At 40.9% G+C, this 24,053-nt stretch overlaps 2 protein-coding genes across 4 annotated transcripts in view; one reads left to right on the top strand and one right to left on the bottom strand.

The window, feature by feature from the left end:
- Window positions 1–5,854, top strand: part of IPPK (inositol-pentakisphosphate 2-kinase) — a 93,882-nt gene extending 88,028 nt beyond the window's left edge. The window contains exons 11-13 of the mRNA XM_024195658.1: window positions 2,520–2,622; window positions 3,506–3,585; window positions 5,626–5,854. Of these exons, the coding sequence (XP_024051426.1) occupies window positions 2,520–2,622; window positions 3,506–3,585; window positions 5,626–5,851 (409 nt within the window). The 3' untranslated portion in view covers window positions 5,852–5,854. The remainder of the gene's footprint in view (window positions 1–2,519; window positions 2,623–3,505; window positions 3,586–5,625) is intronic.
- A 28-nt stretch (window positions 5,855–5,882) lies between these two features.
- Window positions 5,883–24,053, bottom strand: part of CENPP (centromere protein P) — a 353,315-nt gene continuing 335,144 nt past the window's right edge. For all 3 annotated transcript variants that reach the window (XM_024195662.2, XM_024195665.2, XM_024195663.2), the window contains 3 exons: window positions 13,746–13,825; window positions 11,192–11,283; window positions 5,883–9,720 (listed from right to left, as the gene is read on the bottom strand). In XM_024195662.2, coding sequence (XP_024051430.1) covers window positions 9,599–9,720; window positions 11,192–11,283; window positions 13,746–13,825 — 294 coding nt within the window. In that variant the 3' untranslated portion in view covers window positions 5,883–9,598. The remainder of the gene's footprint in view (window positions 9,721–11,191; window positions 11,284–13,745; window positions 13,826–24,053) is intronic.

Below are 24,053 nucleotides of genomic sequence, written 5' to 3'. Positions count from 1 at the left end.
TCCCCTTTGTTTACCTGAGCTCTCTTTTTGGTAGTAAACCATGTGATAAAAGGAATTATTTCTTCACAGGATGTGAAATTAGGCTGTGGAATTCATCACAGGAATTTAGTGCATGTCAAAGAGGGATTTGACACTTGAATGAATAAGAGTATCCAAAGTAGTTATTTTTAAAGTTTTGGCAGGGATTTGAAACATAATGCATTAAGATTTTAAGCCAAATTCTAACTATTAGTATTTAAGATGAGATTACTAGGATGTGTGTATGGGAGTTAGTTTATTCCACATCTGCCTACTATTGGGTTTTCTTAAACCTTCCTCTGATGCATCTGGCGCTGGCCACTGTCAGATACAGAATGCTAGACAAGGTGGAATCTGATATAGTGTGGCAATTCCTATGTTAAATTCTTTCTAGTGGTTGTCAAGATGAGCAAGCTTGCAGCCTTGCAGTAATGAGTCCCTCGGTATTGTTCAGCCAAGAAAGTTGACATGATTGTCTAATATTTCCTATCTCATGTCTAACACACTTTTTATGTCACTATTGAAACTTGTCCCCAGTTCATAATCTGATATAGAAAAATGTTTCCTCAAATTCTGCCTCGACTATACTGAAACAAGTGTCACTCCTCCTCCTTTGAAAGAGCCAAGGCATATTTTAAGGTTGTGGATACCCTATTATCATGTTTTCTCCCTCACTTGATGGGCAGTTTCTCAGGGCTGGTCTACACTTACTGGGTAGTTCGACGGCTGGCAATCGAAGTTCCGGGTTCGATTTATCGCGTCTGGTCTGGACGCGATAAATCGAACCAGGAAGTGCTCGCCGTCAACTGCGGTACTCCAGCTCAACGAGAGGAGTACCGCGGAGTCGACGGAGAGCCTGCCTGCCGCGTGTGGACCGCGTCTGAACCGCGGTAAGTTCGAAGTAAGGTATGTCGAATTCAGCTACGTTATTCACGTAGCTGAATTTGCGTACCTTACTTCGACTTGGGGGGTAAGTGTAGACCAAGCCTCAGTGTTTAGTCTTCTGGGAGTGAGACATTGATATGTTGGTTACAAATTGATTTCTGATGGAATAGAAATAACTGGTAATGTGTGACTTATGCATTTCTGTACTCCAGTAGTAATAGCAATGGTCCAAGAGGACAGATATTTACAAGTTAATTACTTCAGTTAATTTAAGGCTGTTTTATGTTTTCCTGTAAATATGGGTAATGTGTTAGTGGAAAAATAAGAAAACAAGGACCCAGACAGAACATATTTAAGTCCTTATAGGTAGTGATAGGTTCTGCTGTCCATCAGTCTAGTGGAAGAGAAATGGTCCATTACATATTGGAAACCAGTGAAGAAATAAAATAACCAAGTAAATTCTTAATTCCCCTGTTCCCATCCAGTTTGCAGGAGGTACATAAAGACGTGCTCATAACAATGTGAAATTCTAATATCTCACTAACTGTTCAGTTGCTCAGTGTAGTGCTTTTATAAGTGAGAACCTTCTGTGTTTGCATCACTGCAGCTTGCAGTGAAATAGATGAGGAAGTTTATGGAGTGTAGCTCTGATGTGAAATTATTCTAGTAAGACCCTCTCTGAAATAGAGAGTGATGAAATACTATGTTAGTTTAGGCTGTAGAAATCCAAGATCAGTAGTTGTGTGAGTTTACCAGATTGCCATCATAAAATGGTGACCTATATAGCAACTTGTATTGAACAAGTGCAGTAAATGCCTTCTGATATCTGTTGTTGGGGAAATACTAAGCACTGAGAGTTAAACTGGACTTACTTCCGATGGAAAACCAAGTCCAGTTTGTTTTTGTAGTAGATCATCACTCTAAGGCGAGGCCCTCTTTCATTTTGTATTGTCCTTTGTATTCCTTAAAATGTAACTTCCTTGTGTAATTTAGACACTATCCACAAGAGGGTAATAGAGCTTCATTTGCAAAAGGTACTGTTTACTCTCTGAGCAGCTTCTGATATGTGGAAATCAACATTTTGATATATAACTGAAATATTACATGTATGGTGAGCAACCTTAATATTGAGTCCTGCTAATAAATAGTTGGCAATATAACACTATACTTTGGCTTTCTTAAAAAGGCAGGCAACATAAATTCAATCTTACATATTTTCTGGTGTGTGCATAGATTAAGCATTCCATTTGTATTCTTTATTTGTATATATCCTTTCTAGCTGCTGTGCATTAGCATTAAACTAAAAACTTGTTCCCAGCTTGATATTGCATATTAGCCAACTCGTGCACTTACGGCTTCAGTTTCTTAGGAACTGAAGTATTTCATGCAACAAGTCTTCTAGTAAAAATGCTGTTGCTGGGAGCCTCTGCAAACTGTGGAGAAAGATCTGCTGTTTCTCCATTTTTACAACATTGCAATTCTTCCCCATCATAATGCTGTTTTACTTTTAGTAAAGGTTTACCCTCACCTGATGAAAACATCTTTTTGAAAGGTTTGGGTCAGGAAAGATTGGAACTGGATCAGTAAAACTTCTTCCTGTTTTTTGTACTTATTAGAAGTACATCACAGATAGATGGACCTTACAATGAAGCATTTTATGAGAAACTTCTAGATCTTTCAACTGAAGATGATGGAACAGAAGCATTTGCATTTACAAAGGTACCTTTCTTCAGCGTGGGTGCTAAAGCTTACTTTATTCTGTCAGCTTCCATAAAGTATCTAATATATAATTAAGCTTGGCAGAATTTGATTTCTATTTTTTATAATTTTGATGGATAATTGATTTAAAGCATTTTTAATCTATTTAAGCTTTCAGAGTTGTGGGAAATTTTGGGGAGGTCAGACACTTAATAACAGAAAACACCCTTCAAAAAGTTTAGATTTATAACCATTAAAAGAAATTGTCAACATCAAGAAAGTAAATAACCTTAATTCAATCAGCATTTTTCTTCCTTTACTTATCTGTAAATTTCAATTACTGTCAATGGAAATATTTTTCATCCGTATGTGTGTTTACAGTGAAAATGACTACCGATAATCTAATCCTGCCAAGCTTGTGTATACTGTAACGATCAATGAGAGAGAAAATCCGGTGAGCTGCTGAACAGTTAAAATTCCCATTGAAGTGCTCATCCCCTTTGAAAATCAGCTCATACTACCACTTTTTAACTAAACAAAGGAGCTAACTATTCACAAATTCCTTACTCATTTCTAAATCACAGGGTACATTTAAATGAATAGCTATTTCACATTAGTTGACCTAGTATCATAGAATAAATATGTACTCATGCAAAGTGGTCTGTGTGAAGAGTTAACCATTTGTAACATGTGACACAGAAAAAATGTTAGTGAATACATAAAGTCTGAGGAGTAATGACCTCGGTATAATCGCCTCAACACCTGAAGTGATTATTACTTTACATTTTCATTGTGCATGCTTAGATAATGTACTTTGGCTTTGTATCTGTGACTGAGTCGAGAAATATTTGTACAAATGCTCTTATTATGGAGATAAGTCATTCTATTTTTACCTTATGTATAGGTTCAGCAGTACAGAGTAGCAATGACAGCTAAGGACTGCTCCATCATGATTTCCCTTTCACCTTGTCTACAGGATGAATGGTAAGGGATTCTGAAAGACAGTTCACTCAGACAGCCAAGATTTAAAAAAAAAAATGTCTATAGTTGATTTGAGTCAAATAATCTTCAGGGTGTTTCACAGTTGGGTTGCCCGTGTTGACAGTGGGAATACTAATCATGAAGTTCTGATTAAAATATTTAGAATAGGAGGCTCAACCCTTTTTTTTATTTATTTTTTTTTTAAACACTGAAGCTACATAGGGCAGTGGCTCTCAAACTTTTGTACTGGTGACCCCTTTCACACAGCAAGTCTCTGAGTACGACCCCCCTCTTATAAATTAAAAACACTTTTTTTATATTTAACACTATTATAAATGCTGGAGGTGAAGCAGGGTTTGGGGTGGAGGGTGACAGCTCACGACCCCCCCACCCCCATGTAATAACCTTGTTACCCCCTGAGGGATCCCGACCCCCAGTTTGAGAATCCCTGATTTAGGGCTTGTATTCACTGCAATTGTTAGCTTGAGTTACCGCACTCTAGCAGTCAAGTGAGAGCAACCACACAGCAAAACAATACTGGAGTTGGATTGTGATTAGATTAACTGCTGATGAGTTTGTTGTAACTTGAACTGTTGCATTCCCACTGCATTACTAGCTCAACTATCAGCATCACTTGAGCTTCAACCTACCTTTTCTGACAGGCTACCTAGCTCTAGCTAGAGATTTTAATATGGGCAACTCTCAAGTTATAATTTGAGCTAACTGCTATGACACATTCTTAATTTGGAGGCTGAAATCTGTTTCAAAGTCCTACTGTTGATATGCCTTTAAGGATCAACAAAAATGAGTTACCTCAGTCACCATGGCAAAAGAGTTATGTTCTCATTCTTTATCACTGCATATCTTTTGATTCCTTTCTGGATATTAGGATTTATTCAATTTCTTATCATTAGGGTGATAGAGTATTGGATGGAAGACATATTTGGTAGTGGCTGTGTTCATCCTGTGCTTGTCCTCTGATTTGAGGTATGCAGGAAAGCTGCTTTTGAAAATAGACAGAGCCAACTTAACCCTTTAAAGTGACTGACCTGAAGTGTCAAGTATCTTGCTCTCATTCTGTCATCAAGAGGTGCAACTTTTGTTGCAACCACACAGCTTTAGTAACTTAGTATCCATGTTGACTTTTTTGTCAACACAACCCTAGTCATCTCCTCAGTCAGAAGCTAATTTTCCATGTGGATTAGTGCTGTTTGGAGGATAAACTCTGAAGAAGGTAATCTTTCTTCTCTAACCTATAATACTTGAGAAAATAAGATAGAAAATTCTCCCATCCAAACCTTTTACTTAGATTTCGTAGGTCACTTCAGGGAGTTATTTTCTAATATCATTGTTTTAAGATGTATTCATAACACCTGAATGCTAGTTCTGATAGGCAGAAGGCAATTTTATTCACTCAGGCCAGGACAATAAGTTGAACAAAGTAAGTTTCATACAGAGGAAGAAGAGGCTATTGCTTCAGTTTAGTATATAAAAAGGATATTTGTGAAATGGCATTAACACTACCTACCTACCGTTATGTCTGTGCAGGTGATGGTTGTTTCTAGCTGTAGAAGTTCAGTGCAGTACTTCTGACAAACTTTTCATTTATAGAAATAGCTCTTATTGCCAAAACCACCAGTTGAGATTATTTCATTTAGCAGTGCTAGTGGTAGAGCAATTTAGGGAGGTTTGGTTTAGATTGGTGTGGAAACTAACAGGAAAAGGATTGGCATGTGTAAATAAATGGTTTATTCATTCCTGTTCCCACATCATTTTGGACTGGAAAAACTATACCTGAGTTAAGAATGAACCATGGCTGCTTTTAAAAGCTACATCAGCTGAAGTCCCAGTTTTCTGGTCTACAATGCCTAATAAATACGGAGACACTGGCAATATACTGCATGTGATCTTTACATGTAAAGCAGAGTTATTTGTGATAAAGCCTTAGATAGGCACTGGGCTTTGAATTTCCACTAAGAGCATAAGTGGTCTGTTTACTTTAAACAAATTGTCTTGCAACATTCCATTGGTCTTCTTTTTCAGCTCTGCTCAAAGGCCTGTCGTTCTGGCATCCAAATCCAGATTCACCTTTTCAGTTTCTGTCCTGGACCTAGATCTTAAGCCATATGAAAGCATTCCACATCAGTACAAACTTGATGGCAAGATAGTAAACTATTATTTGAAGAATGTACAGGCCAAAGATGATCCAATGATGTCAAATCTGTTCAAGGAGAATGAAGACTGCACACTAGTTCTCCATAAAGTGTAACTGTTTCCTTAAGGTTATGGTTGAAAGTGAAGGGTTAATGAAATGTACTTACATTGATTTTCTATTATGTTCAGTGCATTTTTCAGCTGTGAATGTTTTTGCTTTAAGAAATATATTTTAATGGGTATGCCTTTCAAAGACATGGCATAGTACTAAAAAAACACCTTCCAATATATAAACTTAATCTGAAGGAATGTATTCAATATTACAGAACAGATGTGTGCCATACCCTGCAACAACATGACAAATCAACTTGAGGTTTAAGTCCATGTTCTTAAAATTGAATGACTACTATGTGAAGCACCGAATGAAATATTCTGGATTAATTCTCATTTATTTTTCAGTGCAGAGTTAGGAATTTCCAGATACATTGCACTAATGCAGAAAGCCTGATCATTAACATGAGAATTACAGGATGGCCTTGCACCTTGTGCATTTTAACACTCAATATTTTAAAACAAAAGCAAACCCTCCACTCCCTGCATTAATAAAACCAAATTTAAAATTAAGCCGCACTGAGCACATTACAAATGCACTAAACTTAATTCAAAATAAATTGCTGCCCATGTAATTTAATGTTTAAAAAACAAAACGCACTACTGAATTGTATAATTGCTCTTTGGTGCTGGCTAGGTAGAGCTCGCATGTTAGTGCAAATCTATTTTAAGCAGAGTGAGTGAAATTGAGAACTCCAGACTCTGCTTCCAAAAGTGTTGTGATCAGTCTGAAAAAGCTTTCTGTAACGATTTGTATAAATGTAAGTAGAAATTCACAAAATAAGGGGTAAGGGTTAGGGATTTTACTAGGGAAGCAGCCTTGATTTTTAATTATTTGCTGGTTGAACATATCAGGCTTTGATCCAATGGTCCACACTGAGCTAGTCCTGCTAAATTAGTGAATCAGAAATTAGCTCTTTCCTAATTCAAATTTAGCTATAGGAATCGTATACTCAATTTTTGTCCATGTGATTTTGGACTTAAATCAGATGCTTCTCAACTTTTTTGTGCATTAAACAGCAGCTAGCAAAGGCTGCTCTTGAATCAGGCTGTGACTGCAATGACATTTTCTTGAGAAAAGGGTTGACAGATGGTATCTGCTTTATCTTGTAAAGTTCATTGTAATCGTAGGTTGTGACTTTTCCTTGATGGTGGGTGTCAGTTAACTTTGTACCAACATTTAGCAGTGGCTTTAGTTTGTGTGGTAACAAGTTAAACACATTCTGCCAAGCTGGAGATGATTTGTGTGGATGAGGTGCTATTCCCTGATGCTTGTGAAGTTTAAAAGTGAAACAGGTTCAACTAGATCAAAAACAGTGGGATGAAACTATGAATTCAGAAATGTGGGTATTGTGGTATAATGAACTACAGGTTCTCTTAGCTGTTGAAAAGCTTTCTTTACATTTCTTTGGGGCTCTCATACCCTAAGACTGTACAAGGAGATGTTATTCAAGCCCATCTTGAAATGCTGCTATCTGTATACAGTAGGTATGTAATGGTAATAAGTTTCAAAATATGGAGGTTGTCTTAACAAGGACTTACCTCTCCCTATAAAGTAGTACAGTAGATTTATATTGGGAGCTTGAATCTAATGCCCTTTGTTTCATTGCATTTTATTTGAACTTCTTCAGAGTATTGGCTTTCATAAAAAATGGCGCCGTGTTCATTGGCAGGACCCAATGTACAATTCTGTGAAACCATGGCCCATTTGACAGTTGGGCCCAGAGTGGTGATAGTCTTAATGAAAATTTATTTATACAGCAGTATTGCTTAACACTTAGAAGTGAACCATGTTACTTTGATCCACTAAACCTACCACCAGTTAGTAATGTGCCTTTCTGGGGTGCAGTTGTTTGCTCTTTAGATTAGACTTGTTATATCCACAGCAGTCTGACCTAGTTGTTGATTTATTGCAGTTTGCTGTGTGGCTAGCTGCAGTGTTGTAATAATATCACCTTCTGAGCAGAGAATTAAAAGAAAAGTCACATTTCATTCAAAGGGGCTGGTCATTTTTAGTCAAAATGATGATGAGTTACCTACAGCAGGAAAAAAAACCTTACTGTGGTCAGGTTTATGCTGTAACTTTCCACTCTTGGTGTATGTACACACCATAGTTCAGTTTCCATGTACATGCAGGAAGCATCTAACTGTAGTTTGCTGCCATATGTATTTTAAAGAGGAAACTCGCTGGCACAAAGAATCAGGATTACACAAAAATAGTGAAATGGATGTAGTAGTATTAGTTAGTTCTGCCTGCTTAGCAGCAGAACCCCAAAACAACCTTTTCTATGTCTGAATAAGAAGAAATTTGAAATAAACTGCAGTCTGGCAGCATTTAATGCCTTCTGTTGCTCAACCACATGCTCGTTCTGTGGGGGTAGGAAGACTGAATCAAGCCACCCACATTGGTGCTTCAGTTCAGTTATTCCTTGCCAGAACAGACTGAGTGACAAAATAGATGATTGATATTTTCTGGTAATGACTGACAAGCTTACTGTTTTAAAACAGGCAGGTCTAATCCAAGATCTACCAGCCTTACTCTGCTTTACGTGTGCATGTAAATGTGTGTACACTGCTTGCTCCATCAAAATGTACGCCAGATCGTAGTTGTGTATGCATACTTACAGAATCATGTACTTGAGTTTGCAGAAGAACTCTTAATTGAAACTACTTAGCAAGAGAGTTCTCCGTTTACATAAATTATAGCCTTTTTGGCCCCTGAGCCCAGAAAAATATTTACTCCCAACATATATGCAAGTACACCATTTTTAAGGTATTAGCAATTAATTTTGAGCTTGCCTGCCATCGCTTTCCCAATGTTTAAAGGTCTCCAAAAGTAAAATGAGGAGGTCACTTAACTATATGGAAACTTGCTGGCTATTACAGTACTTTTAAAGCGCCAGTGCAAAATTGACTGTTTTCCCCCTTTGAGAAATGCTAGACATTTACAAGTGAGCTAATACTAAAATAACTGATGGGCATAATGAGGTTGCAAGAAATGTCTTGAAACTGCTTCATATTTATTTGCAATGTGTAAAGTATCAAGTTGACAATACTCCTCAATGATGGTGCAAGCTTTCAGTGCTTTGAAACCAAACCATGATAAACAGTAATTAAAGTGCAACACTTTGTGAAAGTAGTAATGTCTATTCTGCATCGACATTATAGAAAAAGCAGCAGCTGTACTGTTTCACTAGCATTCACAAAATTGATTTCTAACCATGCGACTATTCTTCACAAACTTAAATTTGGCTGTATTGATCATTTATTTCTGTACTTCTATCTTAATTGAGTAGAAGGAATATTTAAATACAACTTTATTCTGCTTTCAATGTCACTGTTCTCTTTGTTTAAAATCACTGTACTTTTTGTATAGAGCTGTGAAATGAAACGTCCACTTTTTATTGACTTGAATTTGACAGCACATGTTCCTGTAACCTGTTCTAGAAAATGTTAAGGACAGAAGAACCACTCTGGTACATTAATTCAGAAATTTAAATTTATAATGAAATTCACTCTGTAATTATTTTATTTGGCATTTTTGTATTTAAATTGCTGTATTTATTTTTCATGTCATGACAATTTATATATAACGTGCCATAATTGTACAGATAGCATGTTTTATGGGTATGGTTTTTAAATGGAAAATAACTTAATGTTTATATTCAATAAAATTATAGACTGCATAACTCAATATCATAATTAAAAGAATTTCCAAATTTCTACCAGTTATAAGTTTTGTAAGTGGTATTCATTTCTTCATGCCAACTGATTTGATCAGACTTTCAATGGAGGCCTCAATCCCCAGCAAAAGGAGCATATTTCTGAAGCACTGGGGTCCATTTTCAACAGCTGCTTTCTTATCCTGCAGGGCTGCAAGAAAAGAAAAGATTAAATACAAGTAAGTCCTAACTACAGCAAATGTCCTGGGGCATAAAACCTAGTTAAGACGACAGTACTGGGCTCATGTGCCTTTTTAGGAAAATGTAACTGGAATTATTTAACCCCTCTGCCAAGCAGCTTGAGTTAGGAACAAGTAAGTTCCACACTTTGCCACTTAATCTAATCATTTGAATAAGGGGTTTGAAGCCTTTGCTTTATTTCTGTTAGACTAATTTACACATCAAGATTAAGCTTGGAATAATTATGTAGCCAGTTGTTTGCCTCGGTCTTTAGAAAAACAGACTGGTTATTCTCAAGCTTTAGAACAGCAGTGGAATGTAAACTAAAAATTGTTTGGTTAATACCCTTAAAAGGGATTCTGAACTTCTTGCTTTGCAGTAAGGGATCATATCTGAATAATTTTCATGTTTCATTAAGACAAATTGCTTTATCACTATGAATTAACGAAATAAACATAGCTTGTGGAAGCTGCAGCATCTCCTTAAGCTTCCTAGACACCCCTACAGAGCCTGACAAAGTATTATTGTGGTTTCTGGACAACTAACACAAACCTTTCCTCTACCAAATGTGCTGCCATCAGATTTCAGATAGCTCATGCTTCCAAATTGACTGATATTAAACAGGTAGAAGCTATGTACAGTTGAGGCAGAGGAGGAAGTACTGTAACACATTACAGTCACTGTATAAATAAATACCTATCTAACAGTCAAAGGCAGTTAGATTTATAAACACAAAGCAGCTCCATCAAATGTTTTTGGAATGTGTCTTCAATGAGACAGACTCCAGTGGCATATAAAATAAGTAGCAGAGAAAACAGGCTGCTTCTCTTTGACTGACATTTCCACCATGCCCTGCAATACACAATAATGCCACTACACTTGTCAGGGGATCATACATTTTTTTTTTCTAACTTAAATTTGGTATGAGAGAGCAAAACTAATTAAAAAGCCCAAAGTTTCAGTTATTTGTTGGAGAAGTTAAAGCAGCACAGCAAGCTACATGAACTCCCTCTCCCCCCCCCCCCCCCCCAAAAAGAGCTTTGACAAGAAATTTTTTTAAGGGGTCAGGGGTGAAACGTTCAGACTCTAGGTTAACAAAAGTTGTTCTTGGTCTGAGCTGTCATTACTTTCAAAAAGCATTACCATTACATACCAAGCACATTTTTTAAACAGGGAACACTTAGTCGACATAGGTTTATGCCTATTAGGATGATACAAATGTTTTTGAAACTGATGCACTGGTCTAATAAAATGCCAGGTCTTTCATGTCTGCGGCCATTCCTACAATAGGTTCTGCTAGATCTGCCACACATCACAAGTTAGAGCATGAGCAAAGTATGACATACTCTGAGTAACATGCGCTATATTGTGAGTCCAGGGCACAAACTATTTAAAGTCGGTAATAGGGAAAACACCTTTAAAATATACTACAGACACATTACCTTGCACTGGTATTCTAGGCAGAAGATCCAGGACAGGTGTAACTCTCCCTTCTTCATCCACGTATATTTTCCAAACAATCATTAACTCAAACCTGTATCATGCATATTGGGAAGCACCTTATTTAATAATAATGCACAAAAGTAGGTTGTATTTTTCTATGCTAAAGCTTTCTTCAATGCATAATTGTTTTCCTGCAGAAAATAACTTGTCAGAAAGTTGCTGCAGTTACATCTTTTGCTCACCAGGGGCCACAGTGGAGCTAGAACAGAGCAGCTGCTTCTGGGCCATCCCCAGCTGCAATAGGGAAGGGAAGAGGCTGCCTTCTTGAAGGCAGTAGAGCCAGGTCAGGATAGAGGGGGACAGACAGCATGGGGCTGCTGGGGGGTCACAGACTGGGGTTCATAAGGGCTAGTAGGGGAGGACAGATTGGGGCAGGGGCTGAATGGGAGTGGAGGCACAGGGCCACAAGGATGGGGGAGGGGGCTGGCTGAGGGGGTGCAGGACCACATGGGTGGCTGAGTGGGAGCACAGACACACATGAGTGCAGGGGGTACATGGGAACAGGCAGATGTGCCTGACTGAATGGGAAAGGCTAGGGGTCAGCCAGGGTCTGTATGGGGGCAGCTCCCTACCAGTCGCTCCCACCTACACCCAACAACCCTCCAGGTTCGCTTCCAGGCTCCTCAGCTCCTCCATTACACCTGACCCCCCCCCATTACACCTGACTCCCCCAAACCTTTGTACTGCTTCTGAGGGGGGTGGGGGTGGGAAATAAAGTTATGTATTGTAGTTTAAATGCATTACTCAAAATTCTGTATTTATATGCCTAGTAAGGAATCTATTTGTCAATGATCATTTTTCATTGTCTGTATTGTAACAGGCATAGTTGCGGACAGATATTTTGAAATAAATTACCAAAATAATTGAAACTCTTGACAAATTAAAATATGTGCAGAATTTTTAGGCACAGAATTCCCCCAGGAGTAACTAATAAAGAAGATTGGGTAAATCTAAATGTAGTATAATGAGAAAGATTGGAGGACAGGGGAAATGATCACCTCCAACTTTGTGTAGTTCTGGTTTCCCTGTATAAGTTAGCAAATTAATGTCTTATCACTTTCATAAACTGAGGGAAAAACTATGTTTCAAACAATCATAGTGACCATTATTTATTTCTTTTGCATTAGAAGTAATAAACACTCACACATCCTCTGAGGACCCTATCAATTATTCACTATTACAAAAGCAAAATGTAATTCAAGCAGCTTACCCCTCCTACTGAGCAACAGCACATAATGAAATACTAATACCCCCACACGTCACCCTGTTCCTCAGACCCTCCTAACTCTTTGTGCACGAGGTGAAACAAACAGGCCCTGCAGCATGACATTGAAAATTCACAAATCTGGACTACTCAGACCAGGGTCAGGAAGACATTGCTGAATCCCAGGCCCTCATGGAGAATTCCTGCCAACTGCCCCATCTGTTATAGCAATAGGGATCTAGCCTCAGTATCTCTTCTGACCACAACTGTGGCAGGGTATCACGGGAGAGAACGAAGATGGAACAAAACTGCAACCTCTAATTTGAGACACTTCCACTTTAAGGTATAATGTGTGGCAGGGGCATGTTTTTGATTTGAATTTTAGGGTCCCAAACCTTTCATTTTGGGTTTGTTTGTGGGTTTGTCCCATAGTGGAAGATACCTACTTCCTGGTTCTGGATTGATGCAATCAGCCTTGCAGGAATTTTGGACCAGATCATTAGAAATGTTACAAGAGCAGGTATTATATGAGATTTCCAGTGTCTTGAGCTAAGATCTTAAGGGAACACCTTAGATTTTACCCAGCACTGAATCCAACTTTGAACTTGGGCTACAAAGAGATTTGAAACTGCTTCCTTGGCCCATCTTGACTCTTAGAGCTCTTAAATGTACAGAATTGGGGCCAAATCCTGCTCACATTACTGACATGGCTCCATTGACTGAATTGAATTACCATCATCAATGAGATGAGCAGGATTCAGCCCCTGGTTCACAAACAGTATTTGTAATGGAATACATTGCAACAGAGATGTTTTCAACTATAACTGATTATGATGAAGTCTAATACTAGTATAACTTATTTAAAATGTAATTCAAAATCTAAAATTCTACTGGAGCCTCCTATCATCTCTGTCTATCTCTTTTATGCTGTATATTTTTTTAAAGGGCTCTATAAATTAGCAACATATAGTTGTCATCCCCAGAAAGGCCACAGTGAAATGGCTTGCGCCACATGCTCTTTGCTTCGTCTCCCAAGATTTTTGTATGTGTTGCATCTATGAAAAGCATATCACAACCCCATGGTATACACTAGGGCGATAGGTGACTTTTCTTTATAAAATAAACAGTGTAATTCTGAGATTAAACTACCTTTCAATGTGTAAAAGTGAAACTGAAAAACAGTTCTTGCTGGATTTATCTCCAGCTCTAGAGACAATTAACTCAAATTTCAGGTTTTGTTCAATTCTTTTTAAATACAGATATTAATAAGCATCTTGAAATTGTCTTACCCAGAAAGTTCAGGGCTCCTTATAACCAGGTAATCTCCAGACGGTCCTTCAGGAAGTGTTACAATATCAGGATATTTGGCCTGTTAATAAAAAGGGAAATAAGAATATAACCACGCAGTAAAGGTGGTAACTACACAAACTGGCTTCAGAATATACTTTTTTTCCAGTTACGATTGGTCTTAAGAACTATTAAAGACAAAGACTAAAAAGTGCTAAATTTATACTGAAGTGTATTGCAAAGCTCTAATAATGTTTAGACAAAATCAGATGTATGTAAGAGCAAAATGTATATTAAATGTACAAAACAAAACCTTCATTAATATACTCAGTTTGTTGGCATGTCCATCACAGCTCCTTTTTTTTCCCAGTAGTGATTCTCCAAAAGAATGAACATTCAACAAAATGTATTAATTTCGTTGTTGGTTACCCAGATCATTTGTTTATTAAACATGTTTTAATGTTTCATCTTTTCTTGATACTTAAAATGTGAGCATCAACACAATAAAACGTAAATAACAGAATTTCTCTTCTAGAATGACGGGCCAAAACTGGAAGCTATTTCTCTCCTTGACATTAAAACATCTTAAATTGTGGGGAAGCTTGGTAACACTCCAGAGTCAGACTAAATTTGCATTTAAAAGAGGAGGTTCTTCGTGATGTGTGGTCCCTGTCTGTATTCCATTGAGGGTTTACACCCCTGCACCATGCGTCTGGAGCCAGAGAATTTGAAAGTAATGTCCATTAGTCCGCGCATGCGCCCTGGCTCGCTTCATGGTTTCATCCGAGGTGATAAAGGGCATCTCCAGATCCTTTTCCACTGCAAATCCAACAGATCTGTGCAGAGGGGAAGGAGGGCAGGAAGTAGAATACAGATAGGGACTACATATCTTTAAGAACCTCCTGTTATAGGTAAGTAACCTCCTCTTCTTCAAGGATGGGTCCCTATTGTATTCCACTGAGGGTGATTAACAAGCAGTATCTAAGTCAGAGGAGGATGCAAGGATGAAGATGGAAGGGTTGAGCAAAGGACAGCTGGACTGAAGAAGGCAGCTGCCGCTGAGTCCTACACCAAGGCATAATGTGTAGCAATGGTGTGTACTGATCTCCTTGTAGCTGCTCTACCTGTCCTAGAGTGGTACATCATGGAAGGAGGCCATATTTGAAGCCTGAGCTCTCATAAAATGGGCCCACACCCCAGAGTGTGGAGGCAGACCAGATAATTGAGAGAGTGTAATGCACCCCGAAATCCACTTGGAGAGTGTGTGTGTGGAGAGTGCCTGACGTTTAATTCTTTCAGCTATTCTAACAAACAGTCTGGGGGATTTCCTGATTGGTCTTGTCCCATCGAGGGAGTGGAGTTGTCGTCCTTCTTCAGAGTTGAGCAGCTTTGGGAAGAAAACAAAGTGAATGGATTGCTTAACATGAAACTGGGAAATGACCTTTGGCAAAAATTTGGGATGCAGGCACAAGGAGACTATCTGTATGGAAAGTTGTGAAAGGAGAAACCCATCATGGCCCCAAGTTCACTGACCCGTCTCGCCAAAGTGACAGCAATAAGAAAGGTGGCCTTTGTGGAAAGGAAGGCTATAAAGCATGATGCCAGTGGTTCGAAGGGCCGTTTCATTAGTACGGATAGAACTAGGTCCCACTGGGGAGTGATGGATTGTATGGGTGGGAAGGTTCTGATGAGGCCTTTCCAAAATCTTGCAGTCAACAGGTGTATAAAGAGAGAATGTCCTTCCACAGGGGGGTGGACGGCACTAATTACCACTAGGTGGATCTTGAGAAAGTTGAGGGAGAGACCTGATGTCTTCAGTGACAGGAGGTGGGGAATCCCCACTGCTTCTTGGGAAAGTCCCTTTTATTGGGCTCAGGAGGTAAAGCATTTCCACTTGGCCCAGTAACAACCCCTAGTGGATTCTTTCCTGCTGCTGGAGAGGATGTTTTGCATTTCTGAAGAACACGCCCATTCTAAAGAAGATGCCCATCCAAATACCATGTTTTGAGGTGAAGCGCTGGTGGATTGGGATGTCTGATCTTGCCATCATGCTGTGTCAATAGATTGGGGAAGGTGGGGATGGGCGGACATACAAAGGAGGTTGGGAAACCAGAACTGTCTGGGCCAGTCGGAGGCGAGCAGGATGACTCTTGCTCATCTGATCTTGTGGAGTACTCATGGTAGGAGTGGGAGAGGAAGGAAGGCATAGTTGATCTGGTCTGACCAGGGGAGTTTGAGAGCATCACCCTGAGAGTGGAGACCACCCACTGGAGCAGCATGTGCTGCATTTGCAGTTGATAGGGGAGGCGAAGAGGTCTCTGGTCAGAGTCCCCCACTGGTCAAAGATGTGTCACACCATGGAATCGTGGAGTTCCCACTCGTGGTCGATCACAAACTGCCTGCTCAGCAAGTCTGCAATCACATTCTGAATCCCCGGGAGATATGCTGCAGATAAGAGGATATGGTGTGCGATGCACCAATTCCAGAGGTTGATTGCTTCTAAACATAGAACGGTCGAGTTTGTGACCCCTTGTTTGTTGATGTACCAAACAGTGGTGGCAACATTGTCCAACATAATAAGCATATGATGGGAATGGGTGAATGGGAGAAATGCTTGGCATGCCTTCCTTACAGCCTGCAGTTCCAGAATGTTGATGTGCATCATGGATTCCCAAGGAGTCCATGTTCCCTGCACCATGTAATTTGCCCATGTGCTTTCCCCAGCCTACAAGTAATGCATTGGTGATGATCGTCTTGTTCAGGGAGGAAGGGAGAACCCCTAGACAGACCTGGCATGGGTCCGTCCATCAGTGACGGGAAAAGAGTACCCGGGGGGGAGGGGCTGTCAGCATGAGGTTTGGGTGAGTAAACCATCTGGAGCCACATCTGGACGCAGCGAAGATGGAGCCAAGCGAAGATGGTGACGTACATGCATGGGGCCATGTGGCCAAGGAGGGATAGTCAAGTCCTGGCTGGGACAGATGGATTGTTGATTACGTGGTTTACGAGCTCTTGCAGAGCCTGGAACCTGTCCTGCCGTAGGTAGGCTCGTGCTATGACCGAGTGGACAGAGGCCCCTATGAAGTCTAGGGATTGTGTCAGTTCCAAGGTTGATTTTTTAATGTTGATGCTGATTCCAAGGGAAGAAAGGAGGCCAACTAACATGGAAGTTGAAGCTTGGGCTTTGCATCTGGATTGTGCCACCTGGAGCCAGTTGTCAAGATATGGGAATACAAGGACCCCATAATGCCTGATGTAAGCTGCCAAGACGGAGAAAACCCTGATGAAGACTTGGGAAGCAGCAGTGAGTCCAAATGGAAGAACACTGTACGAAAATTATGTGAGCTGATTGTGAACTTCAGGAACCATGTGTGGGCCAGATGAATGTCCATGTGAAAGCAGGCGTCTTGCATAGCAAGAGCTGTAAACCACTTGCCTTCTTGTAATGATGGGATGGTCGCTGCTAGTGTGACCATACAAAACTTGGGCTTGCAGATGAAGTGATTGAGAAGGTGGAGGTCCAGAATTGGCCTCCACCTGCCTTTCTTTTTGGGTATCAGGAAGTAAGTTGAATAGAACCCCGCCCCTTGATATTCTGGAGGAACCTGCTCTTTCACTCCTCTTTGTAGTAAGGAGTTCGCCTCTTGAGTGAGAATGCTGGTATGAGAGTGTTCCCTGAGGAGACATGGCGGGGGGTGGAGGGACCTGTGGATGAGGTAGCATGCTGAACTCAACCATATAGACATGGTGGATGACATTTAGCACCCATTTGTCTGTTGTTATTGCAACTTCAAGCTGGAAAAAAAGAGTGCTAGATGACCCCCAAGGGGAGTGGGATGGTTGTATGGCAGTAGGCAAGGTGGTTGACAGTTCTCTAGAGTTTCTAAGAAATATCTTTTCTGTGAGAGCTGCATGTGGGAAGAGTAACAGGAGTACTTGTGGCACCTTAGAGACTAACAAATTTATTAGAGCATAAGCTTTCGTGGGCTACAACCCACTTCTTCGGATGCATATGCATATGTGAAGGTGGACCCAGAGGGTGAGATCTTTGAATCTTTTGATGCTTCCATGGTGGTTTGTAAGGCATCTGATGTAAAATCTGGGATGTCCTGTAACGTTGTATGGATGGCGAGCGAATTTACACTTTCGCACAGGTGTGTAAATATCCAAGGAATGAGGTGTAGCTCTTGCATCCTTGAGGGTGTGGAGGGAATCATCCGTTTTCTGGTTTAAAAGCTCTGATTCATCAAAAGGGAGGTCTTCAATGGTATTTTGTATTTCCCTGGAGAAACCAGGGGCATGGAGCCACAATTCCCATGACAGAACTATGCCCGTAGCCATAGAGCAAGATGAAGTATCTGCCACATTGAAAGCTGATTGAAGCGATGTCCTTGACACCAGTTTCCCTTCCTCTAAGATTACCTGGAAGCGGGCCTGGTCTTGCTGCGGCAGTTTTTCAACAAATTCCTCCAGTTTGCTGTAATTCAGGAAATCATATCTTGCAAGTAATGCCTGATCATTCAAAATCCTGAATTGAAGGCTGGCTGAGGAGAAGACCTTGTGACCCCAAAAATCCAATGCTTGCCCTCCTTATCGGATGGAGTGGAGTGTGAGTGTTGCTGTCTGGACCGTTCCTTTGCTCCCAGACCACAAGTGAATTGGGGGAGAGGGGTCGTGTGAGAAAAGAAACTCAGACCCCCTTAGCTGGTACATAATAGCATTTTTCTGACCTCTTGGGGATAGGTGTACATATGACGGCTGTATGCCATTGCCAAACTATTGTAGCTGGCTCGAGGATAGCATTGTTGATTGGCAGAGCATCTCTACCCGGCGTAGATGAGTGAAGGCTGTCCAGGAGCTTATGCTGAGTGTCCTGGATCTTCTCCAGGGGAAGCTCTCTTGCCACTCTTTATCTCCTGGAACTGGTGGAAGTCATTTGGAGGAGAGGAGAATGCTAAAGTCACTGCTGAGGACTATGGGAATCTGCTCCAGTGGTACCATCAGAACTCGACTGAGCGGCTCTTCTTTCATCATCAGCTCTGAGCATCTACTTGAAGGTGCTTGAGATGGGGAGGCAAGTGAAGTTTCCCTCATGGAACGGGTGGGTTCTGAAGGTGGGGTATTGGGGCCTGGCTCCCCAATAGGGCCAGCATGATGGAGCTGGAGGTGCTGCAGTGGGTCACATGGTGGGGGGACCAGTGGCTCCATGGCTGCAGGACTGGAAGATATTGCCATGATGTAGGTGGCCTCTTTGGGTACTCTTAGTGGCAGTAGGGGATGGGTGGTCCCTGCCCTTCATTCAATTCCTGCGAAGATGAAAACTTGGACACTGGTTCCATTGGTGGTCCATCAGAGCTGGTGGAAGTGTGTAGACAGTTGGAGCAGGGGGTGAGGGGTACCTCATCTGTGGCATGTCCTGAGTGGCAGATATCGTCTCCCAAGAAGTGGAAGGTCCCTGAAATTGTGGAGACCTCAGCTCTCCCAGGGCAAATACTTCCTGGGGATCTGGCACTTTTCCCTAGCTCCCTGGTGTTAAGGGTACTTTCTCTGTACCTGGAACCAGTATCAGATTGGTGGTCTTTCCCGGAGTGCGTGAATCTTGTACTTTATGGGGTGCCAATGTTGATGGTGTATGCGGTTTGGTACCTGGTACCAGCAGATCCGGCTTGTGCAGCCTCTTCTTGTGTTTGTGCGCTTTACAGAGTGTGCTCTCTCCCCATGACTGGAACTCATGGAAGGAGCATCCCTTTTCTTAGGTTTGGAGGAAGATTTACTGCTATGCTTATGTGTATGCTTCCTTACCCACCAGCATGGGCTCCATAGTGGTGGTACCGCTGGTGCCAGACTAGGAAACCGTAGGCAGAGGTGCACTCCTGGTGGTCTCAGGCTGATGTACAGGGGAGGTTCCCTGACGTGGGTCCAAATGTCACATGGCAGCTTCCATGAGGTGCTTCCAGAGACGAGAGCCTGACCTTCTCAGATATGCCTGGGGAAGGACTGGCAGATACTGTATCTGGGTGTAATGTTGGCTTCTCCCAAGCAGTAGAGACAGCGTTGATGTCCGTCACTGACCGAGAAGGAACGCAGGCAGGAGGCACAGATTTTAAAGCCTGGGGTCTTTGGCATAGTTCAGTACCCACATGTGGTACGGAGGTAGAAAGGAGAGGGTATTTACGGGGAAACAAACCCCCAATTGTACTCCTAAAAACTATGAAAAGCAGTACAAACAAAAACACTATAAAACTAACTATATATAACTTTTCAAGGTGCATCACATGCAAGAGGACACTAATAGTTCCAACCCAGACCATGCAGTGGTGAGAAGGAACTGGAGACATGTCGGTCTGCCCCACCCTTTATCACCTCAGATGAAACCATGAGGCGAGCACGGTGCATGCGCTGACCAACTGACACTACTTTCAGATTCTCCAGCTCTGGACGCATTGTGTGCATGTGTAAACCCTCAGTGGAATACAATAGGGACCATCACTCAAAGAAAAATAAAAGCATGCTTTTAGTCAAGTATTTATTTATTTCTTCAAATTTCTAAAACATAATAATGGGCATCCATTCTGTGGTCTGGGTGCCTATCTTGTAAATTAAAACCACAACAGAAGGGAAGGACTGCCCATAAATATATCCACCTCACCCATGCTATGCTCAACAACCTTTAGAGAGAAAAAAGACAGGCTTTCCAGCATGTTTAGAAGATTAAAAAATCTGGGACCTGGTAGACCAAAATGAGGAGTGAGTACCAAATCTTGTCCAGTTCCCTCTAGTTTATATTGAGGGTGCAACAGCTTGAGCATCTCTACTGCTCTTAGTTGTGGCAGTATACCATGTGAAGAGAAAGAGGAAGGTGCATGAAAAGCTGTAAAAGTAAGGCTAATGTGGGAAAAGGTGCAGCATCTCAAGCAGGGGAAGGATACAGGAGCAAAGAGAGAGAACACAGTAGGATGTGACAAAGGAAAAAGGATGTAACGGACTGATAAGTGGGTGGGACAAAGCTATGCAGCTCCTTTACTGGCCACAGAAAGAGTTGTTAGCAATGTTGTTGTGGCCATATTGGTCCCAGGATATTAGAGATACAAGTTGGGAGAGGTGCTCTCTTTTATTGGACCAACTTCTGTTGGTGAAAGAGACCAGCTTTTGAGCTACACTGCTCTTCTTCAAGTCTGGGGAAGGTACTCAGAGTGTCACAGCTAAATACAAAGTGGGAGAGATTGTTTAGTATAAGTAGTTAACACATTGTGACAGACTACACCCCTGTATGCACACCTTATACACTACTGTAATAATCTTTGAACAAAGTATGCCTTGTAAGGTATCATTTGAAAACTTACAATTTACTGGTCAATATTGTCCTGATAAAATATGTGTGGCAACACTGTATGTGGAGTTATAAAATTAATACATGTTCTAAACCCCACAGACCAGCCCAAACAAAAGTTGGTAAACAATTCTGTTCTAAATAAAGGAATGTGTGCTCTGCTTAATTTTCATTAAAGCAGTAGACAAAGTTATTAAGCAGGAAGGGAAGCCAAAGGGAATTCAAACAATTGAAAACACCAGTAGGGAATATCCTGCCATATAGACTCTTTGGATCCTAGTTCTCAGCTGGAAATGTTTTTCAAGAGGGGGACAGAAACTATAAAAAGGAGGGACAAACATCCCAAGGTACCCCTCCTCTCTTTCCCTACCCATTGCATTCACTGTGCCTGAAGAGACAAAGGAAGCAGTCGTTGGACTCTGGGAGATGGTTCCTGACCTGAGAGTTTGGCCAGTAATCTGCTGGAGCATGTGGTGAAAAACTTTGCTTGAACGTAATAGAGTTTGTTAGGCATTAGTAAATATCTTATAACCATATCCGACTTATGCCTCATTAGTTGTACTCACTTAAAATCTCTCTCTTTGTAGTTAAAATTATTTTACTGGTTTATCTAATCAAGTGTGTTTAAACTGAAGTGTCTGAATAACTATTTGAGATAATAAACTGGCATATTATTCCCTTCAAGGTCTAACATTTAAAGTATTTTTACTGTCTACAAGAGGGTTGGGCAGTACAAGACATACATTTCTTGGGGAAAATCCAGGACTGGGGCGGTGTTGGGGGTCACTCTGCATTATGAGCAAGGCTGGTCAGAGCCAGGTGTAACCCAACTGTGGCTGGTATGCTGCAGTTTTACTTACTTACTTACTTACTTACTTACACACACACACACACACACACACACACACACACACACACACACACACGCGATGTGGCTTGCTTGCTGGAAGGCTGTTTGTGAGTGGCCTAGGTGGGAGCTACAATGCATTGTAAGGCACTCAAAGTTGCAGGTCTGGACTGTGCTCTGGTATGCCACAGATATTCTAGGGGACTGTTCCAAGTGAAGTGGCCTGTTAATACCCCTGTAATCATAGGACAAAACAGGGAGGTTAGTATTAAACCTAGACCATCCCTGATCGGTGTTTGTTTAACCTGTTCTTAAAAACCTACAGCAATTCCAGAGCTTAACAACCTTTATAGTTAGAATGTTTTTCCTAATGTCTAACTAACCTTAATCTCTCTCGCGGGCTACAGATTAAGCCCATTATTCTTTGTCCTACCTCCAGTGGACACAGAGTACAATTGATCACAGTTCTCAAACATATGTGAGTCTTAAATATATTTGAAGACTTATCAGCTCCCCTCTGTCTTCTTTTTCTGTGACTAAACATGCCCAATTTTTTAACCTTTCCTCATTGGTCAGGTTTTTTCAATCTTTTATCATTTTTGGTGCTCTCCTCTGGACTCTCTCCAATTTTCCCACCTCTTTCCTAAAGTGTGGAGCCCAGAACAGTACACTGTACTCCAGCGGAGGCCTCTTATTGGCATCTCGTTTGGAAGTAACAAAGGGTATAATTTTCTGTTGCCAAATAATTTTTCTCAAGTGTTGGAGAGGCTTCTTTAGTAAATTATGGACATGCGGAAACTTTACAGTGTGATCCTCTGATCTTGTGAGAAGTTCAGGTGGTTTGGATTAGAAACAGAATAGAAAGCATTAATATCTCATTAAGCATTAATATCTCAATAGCCCCTCAATAGAATCTTTCCCTGCCGCCACAGCCCTGAGGACTGAGGGGGCAGGGAGAGAGATGTCTCTCCCCACCGCTGCCCCAGGGCTGGGGCAGGAGAGTCGTCCCCTATTCCCCACCTCACCCCACAAATGCCAAAATCTAAAGGAAAAGGGCCTATTTCTCACTTCAGTTATATCCATGTAACCCAACTGAAATCATAAATGTCGTCTGGTTATAAGTGAAAGTAGAACCTGGCCCAAAGACTCAAATCATGATTTATTTAATCCCCACTGGATGACTTCCTGGAGTGACAATGAGAAGGAAGCAGGAAGTGAAAATCCTACCACATCCAGAATCACCCAAACAATGTCTAATGATGGCAATTTAGGAAAGAATAAACAGGAAATCTGCTAACACATAAGCCGCCATAGCAATTATGGATATAAAATGTGATCACCTTACAAGGAAGTTAAAAAGTAGAAAATCTGGTGGATAAATTAAAACAACAGATTAACACTACATAAAAGGTGTAACAGTAAATTTAAGTATGGGGGACTAAGAAGGGATGTGTCCCGTCCCCCCATTATGTAACTATTAAACAGACTGCATACACAGGAAAAAATATCTGAACTACCTTTGGTAATAGAGAGGTTCTTAGAATTTTGGATTTAAATTTGAAAGAATAAGTAAAAAATTAGCTTGAAAACAAAAAGATCTTGAATAAGAACAAAATGCTTATTTTCTCAGATATGGAAATGAGCACAAAAGTGAAGAAATGGGAAATATTTCCCATAAGTAATCAGTCACCAACACTAAATATTGAAGCAATATTTTTTCTAGCACTTAGGACACAATAAAATGCTAAACTAGTACTTCTGGGATGCTGAAAGCACAAGTCTATTAGACAAGACAAAGCAACTCAGGTGTAGCCTGACCACCGTGCTGTCATGAGTGATTGGTGTTGGGACAAGATTCCATTGTTGCCGCTGCTGACATCATCACACCAAGCCAAGAACATTTTGAAATCCCTAACCTGATGAGTAATTCCCTGTGGTTACTCGGGAAGCTATGTTTTCACTCAATCAAACAAGCTGAGAAATGACTGTAAAACAGAGGGTGCAAATTGCCAGGTAGACTTCAATTTTTTTTTTTTTTGCTATACAAAGCTCTGCAGGAGTAGGGTTACCATATTTTAAAAAAACAAAAAGAGGACACTCCACGGGTCCCCGCCCCCACCCCAACTCCGCCCC

The sequence above is a fragment of the Terrapene carolina genome, unplaced genomic scaffold (genome assembly GCF_002925995.2).
Source record: "Terrapene carolina triunguis isolate 2854851 unplaced genomic scaffold, T_m_triunguis-2.0 Scaffold232, whole genome shotgun sequence".
NCBI lineage: Eukaryota > Metazoa > Chordata > Testudines > Emydidae > Terrapene > Terrapene triunguis.
This window is presented reverse-complemented; position numbering and strand designations above follow the sequence as displayed.